This window comes from Telmatherina bonti, assembly GCF_933228915.1.
Source record: "Telmatherina bonti genome assembly, chromosome: 21".
Lineage (NCBI taxonomy): Eukaryota > Metazoa > Chordata > Actinopteri > Atheriniformes > Telmatherinidae > Telmatherina > Telmatherina bonti.
This window is the reverse complement of record NC_136630.1, coordinates 18,379,298-18,385,297: the sequence shown is the minus strand read 5'-3', so window position 1 is coordinate 18,385,297 and position 6,000 is coordinate 18,379,298. Positions and strand designations below refer to the sequence as shown.

At 38.4% G+C, this 6,000-nt stretch overlaps 1 protein-coding gene across 1 annotated transcript in view; it reads right to left on the bottom strand.

The window, feature by feature from the left end:
• Positions 1 to 841: 841 nt before the first annotated feature.
• Positions 842 to 6,000, bottom strand: part of ntn2 (netrin 2) — a gene marked incomplete at its 5' end in the record, with an annotated part of 28,270 nt that continues 23,111 nt past the window's right edge. The window contains 2 exons of the mRNA XM_079261492.1: positions 842 to 1,282; positions 1,373 to 1,447. Coding sequence (XP_079117618.1) covers positions 897 to 1,282; positions 1,373 to 1,447 — 461 coding nt within the window. The 3' untranslated portion in view covers positions 842 to 896. The remainder of the gene's footprint in view (positions 1,283 to 1,372; positions 1,448 to 6,000) is intronic.

Genomic DNA, 6,000 nt, shown 5'->3' with positions numbered 1-6,000 from the left:
AAACAGATGAGTCTCAAGTCAGGATAAGGCTGGGATCTGTATAGACAAGATAGCAAGTAGCTGTGTGAAAAATACAAATGCTACTATAAACATTAATTTCACATACTTAAAGATAAAAGAGCCTACATGAAGGGCTGTCTGGTGGCAGCAGAGCAGTGGTGGTGTGACTGAGGTTTGCTGTGAAAAATGTCCCAGCAAAAGTGAGCCCTTGGTTCCTCATGGGACACAAGTCTTTGAGATGCAGCCCACAGAAGTTAAAAAAAAAACAAAAAACTGGAGCAAGTTGGCCCCTTTGTCAGGGTTGTCAGGTGGTCCAGCTTGTCCTGCTCAACACTGAGTTTGTTTCAATAATGAAACATGCGGTGGCCAAGCTGACAGTTTCTAGCTTGTCTTTTTTGCTGACATCAGTCTCTGAAGCAGTGGCAATCACTGTGGAAAAAAATCCTTACGAAATGAAGGATCTGGTCAGTCTTACTGTATGTGAGATTACTAAAAATGGTAGGAAACAGTGAGTCTAAACAGATGGAGACTGGAGGTCAGAGGGTTGCAGATGCGCGACAAGTGGACATCTGTGCTGTCGTAACAACTGAGGGAATGGTGCCTGCTTTTGTCAACAATTCAAACCCTTTTTTATGGTCCCTTTTTAAGGCAAACCAATTGGACAAAAAAGACAAGTGGCATTTCAAAGACAAAACTTGAAGAGTCAAAAGAAAAATAATTATACAATATGCACAAAATGTGGTCCTTAAAAGACTTTCATAGGGTACATGCAGTCTTTGCGATGTGCAGTGTTCCCATGATAGAAGAGGTGAAAGGATTCAGAGGGTTGAAAACAGTCAGGGTTCACAAACGTGTGCGATGAAGGGGAGAGGTAGGGGTGGGGACTGGATTTCCAATCATGCTTTGCTGCATTTTCCCTTCTTCTCTTTACGCTGGAACTTCCTCAGACGTCTTGTCCAAACGTCCCTCCACTGGATCACCAGGCTGTTTTTATCAGCCACCAACCCCAAGCGCTCTGCTCCGGGACTGGTGGCTCCGCCTCCGGGCCCGACTCCTGGACCCACCCCTGGGCCTGTCCCTCCTTCGATGCCACCCATCACCAAAAATCGTTTGCTCATTTGGATCTTTGGACATTTGCAGGCCAGATCCTTCATGTGAACCCACAGGATGTTGTCGCCTCGCTTCAGAGGTTCGCCCCGGCTTTTGTACACAGACACCACACTGACCGAGAACTTGGCCCAGTCCCCCACTGTCTCCATGTCCAACACATTCACTTGGACCGCTGAGAAGACATTCATATGACATACGCTTAGATCAATACTCCCAATAGTGGACTGTTGCTGAATGTGCCAAAGTGATTTTGCTCTCTTACCATAATCCTTCTTGCAATATTTCTTCATGTTGATCTTTAAGTTGCCTTTCACTGGTTTACAATAAGCCTCACAATCTGCAAAAAACAAACATGACCAAAATTCACAACAATCCTCTTAATACTTTAAAACGTAATGACACAAACTTGACATTTTCAGCTGTAAGTCCGTGTAAAAAAAAAAAAAATAGATATTGTCATATGGACTTTAAAACCACCAATAATCAGATTCAGCAGCAGCATAAATCACTCCTGAGTTTGCTTTTACTGATGCAGGCATGCCACATTTTTCTTGGTGAGAACATGAATATGGATGAATTAACGCAACACATACTTCTTCAATATGTACATAAATCTTACATCATGAATTAGAGAGCATGCAATAGCAGTTCTAGGAGCTCCAAGTACAACTGAAGCAGGTTGGACAATGTTGAGTTTGATTTTTTTTTTTTTTGTGCGCGCTGAAAATACAGCTTCTGACAAATTTCAGTGAGATATACCAGAGGTGTAGAAGTGTTCTGTTTGACATGTTTTCTGGAGTCCTGAGGAAAGACAGAGGGTGGTGGAAGCAGGTCATGGTTGGACGAATGTGAATAGGCCTTGGCTGCCAGCGTGATGACTAAGACCACACATTGGGCAGATGACCTTCTTTGACCATTCTTGGTAGGACTTCCAGTAATGAGGTGTAATATTTATGACTTTGACAGTGGAACTTGAATTCCTGGCTGATCTAAGATCTCCTCCTGACTGGCTCTGACTACAATCATAGTTTGGTTTATGTCTCCCCAGTTATCTTAAATCCAATTTTTATATACAGTAACTTGTTTTTTGAGAGGACTTGTGATACTGAAAACTATGAAGCTCTTTCATCATTATAATTTGATGAAACTACCTCCGCATTATATCCCATGAGTTTAAAAAAAATGACAAAATGAACAAATGAAACAGAATATGATTTGCTTTAAAATGACTGTGTACTCTATTTGCTGTGGACCAAAAAGTTTGCGGGTGAGTTGATTCAGAAATAGCCCTTCAAAGGCTTGACAGCACCTGCATGTAATTATTTCCCAAAGTTTGTTTTCCTGAGATGCTGAAATATTTATTTTGCCATCTCAACATTAGAAGCTTTGGTTCTTTGTCATTGGATATGTGGCTTCCATTAGCTGGGAGCAGAACAGGAAATAATGTAGATAAGCTAAATTGAATGAACTTGAACAAACCTAATAAAAGAGTTCCCAACAAAAATCAGTAACACAAATACTTTATAAACATGATTGTAGTTTTTGAATTGTGGTGAAATGTTAGTTACTGGAGTTATGATGAAAAACTTGACTGGATGCCACTGAATTTTGTCATCTTTTCCACCCCCCATCTAACCCTGTCCTCTGGATCCTCGTCTCTAACACCTACTAACTTCATGTCCTCCTCACTGGGTCTCATAATCTCTTCTTTGCCTTGCTTCTTGGCCTCCTGCTTGGTAGTTCCAACCTCAGCATCCTTCGACAGATATATGCAACGTTCCTTCTGTATACTCATCTAAAGCATCTTAGTCTGTCCTCTGTGACTTTGTAAAACATCTACCAGGTGTTGTTGCTTTGATGCACTAATTCCTGATCCGACTCATCACTGTAACTCCCAAAAAGAGCATCTTCATTCGAACAAGAAAAGCAGACCATGGAATACCAGGGCATAAAAATTAAAATAAATATTTAAAAAAATCTGGCAAGTAGAGAAATATCTATTCTTAAAAAGGGAAAACCATTAAGTTGCATATCTTTTAAAAGCGAACAAATGAAATTGTTTTGAAATACTTGTTCCTGAGGGTTCATACACTTGTCTACTGTATTTTCATGTTATTTATTCCCAATGAATAACATCCTTGGTGATCCCTGGTCCATAATTACTATAGCTCATTTAGTTTCTTACATTATCAGACACTCAGTATGTGTCAACTGCAACTCTCTCACTCACGCATGCACGCCAACTCATTCCAACACCAACTTTTGTAATCTTTGAGGTCGTGGCTCAAAAAGTTTGGGAACCACTGTAATATGCTAGCTAATATAGCTAGCATATTAAATAAGCTAGCTAATGTAGTTAGCAAAGCTCTGGCTCTTGCATTTTTGTTTGTACAAGTGCTCTAAGCCTCTGAGAATATGCAATTCATACAAGAAGAGAGGCCCATGCAGAAGTATTGAGGGAGGGGCGACGAATTGCATTTGACTTTGATAGACATAACGCCATTCTATAATTTAAAATGGCCATTTAAAATGATTTGATGGTATTTTTGCAGTCCTCTCCATTCCACAGATTTCTACTTTTTATTTTTGCATTAAAGAATTTGGTAAATTGGCTGCAGTCAGGGTGTGGGAGGGATTTTAAGCACAATAGCCAAGAAATGCTCCTAAAAAATATTTTCCCTCCTACCTTTGAATGTAATCGCATACTGAAGGCCTTTTTTTTTTTTTTTTTTTTTTTTTTATCATTATAGGTGAGGCTTTTAGCATGGATTTCACATACAGATATGTATCGTGGAGGTCTTTGTTTGCAGCTAAGACATTAAAGTACTCAAGCTGTGTTATGATAGTATTAGCTAGCTGGAATTGTGTTTGTGTAGATGAAATATATAAGCTGTCCTAGAGTCATCAGTAGTTAAACACTGGCTAGAGAAAAGTGTGCAATTCCCATGAAGACTAACTCACTGCTGGCTCTTCACCTGGTAAAGCTTATGGTGATTCGCCCAATGACCCAGAAGACCAGCCCATTGGCAGAATGCACAATTAGCCCCAGAGATGTCCTTTTCACTGTGCCATGACAAGGACAAATTGCATCCACCGCCCCCTAAACAAAAAGATTTGTGGTGCCTTAAGTTTCTGACGGTGAAGCTTCTTCTATGGTGATTTAGGGAAGAGAAAGATGGGGGAAATGTTCTGATGTGTTTGGTGGAAGCTGAGGTGAATTGAAAATGAGTGAGTTTTATATAGAACCCTTAACATTTTCCCAAGGAAGGAATAAACAGAGTAGGGTCTTGGCTTTTTCATTCTTTTTTGTCACAAAGGCGAAAAGATCTAAGTATAAGGAGGAATGAGAGGGATTTACAATCAGAAAGGTTTCAAATTAGAAATAAATTAAAAATGTTGAGTATTATTCAAAGGAATGATGTGTTTTCAAACAATTTCTATTTTCTTATTGCCCAAAATTAGTGATGGGTACAACTAATATTGACATGTGCATATGTGCTAAATATGGGGTAAGATGACAACTAATTAGCATCATTTTAAGGTCTCCCACACAAAACCCTTCTTTAGCATAACTCAGATGTCTTTGATTGGAAAAAAACCCAAAACATATATTTTTTTTCTTTTTGTTTTCTTTTTTTTTATTTCCAAACAAATCCAGTGTTACGCATTGGATTTGAAAGCTATACTGCTCCACAGTTGTTTGTTTGCAGTTGTTTCTACTCAAATACTGGACTTTTTCAGATTTGTATCCATAGTAAGGGGGAAAAATCCAAATGTAGCTAAAGATGTAAGAGGATGCAGGGCAGGAACAAGGACAGAAAGTTTAAACCACTTCTTCCAACTGCTCAGATAGGAAATGTGACATTGTTAGCCAACAACAAGAACAAGCTTGAAGCAATAATAAGAGGAAACACTGTATAAAAAGTGCAATATTATGTCACTAAGATATGGCTGCAGGAACACATCCTAGATTCTGCTTTAAGATTGTAGAAGCAGATCGAGACAATAAAATTAGCAGAAATCTAAAAGGAGGAACTCCTGAAGTGCTTTTCAACTTGTACATGTCACAGTAAAATATATGACATGTACATGGGACACTGAGCTGTAAACTCTGAGTTTTCATCAACGTTGGCTTTCAAGATCAAGAAAGCCGGCTATGTGTTGGGGACTTCCATTAGAACACCGACATTTATAGAAACAAGTGACAACAGGACACATCCCTTAATCGTTATATATTACTACCTCTTTGACAAAATATTGGATTTGATCTTTTAATCAATCTATATTTAAAAGACCCATTTAATGTTGTAATTTAAACAGATAAGAGAAAAGCAGGAAAAGTTGTTAACTGCATTTGGTATTTGAGTCAGAAGTCAGACCTTTTGATTATTGATTATGTTTAAAATTTGTGAAAAGTTGAATTTGTTGAAGAAGAATATCAACACTGTAGCATTATTATACATGGCAGGAAATAAGGAAAAATGTTATAGGTCCCCTTAAATGTAGACCATTTTTTATTCTTACATTTTATAACAATTAGATTCAATTGGAGATTTTTCTGTTGTTACACCATGATGTGTTCACTGACTGTGTGACCAATGTTGGCCTTCAACTCGAGCCAATGTATCCAGCCATTAAAAACATCTAGTACTCTATAAGTTTAACCCTCAAACTGCACAGCATTTAACCTTTGAAATGTAAGAAGTCACGAGTCAATAATTGAAGCCAAGTAAGAAGTTAAAATTTATAGTGAGGTTTCTGAAACTATCCAAAACTTTTAGAAGCAAAGGGATCTAAAAACAACAACTTTAGTGCTTTAAAAATCTAGTAAAGTATTGGTGGGTAAGTGGGGAGGCATTGCTGGCAGTGAGAGACATAAGGAACCCTTCT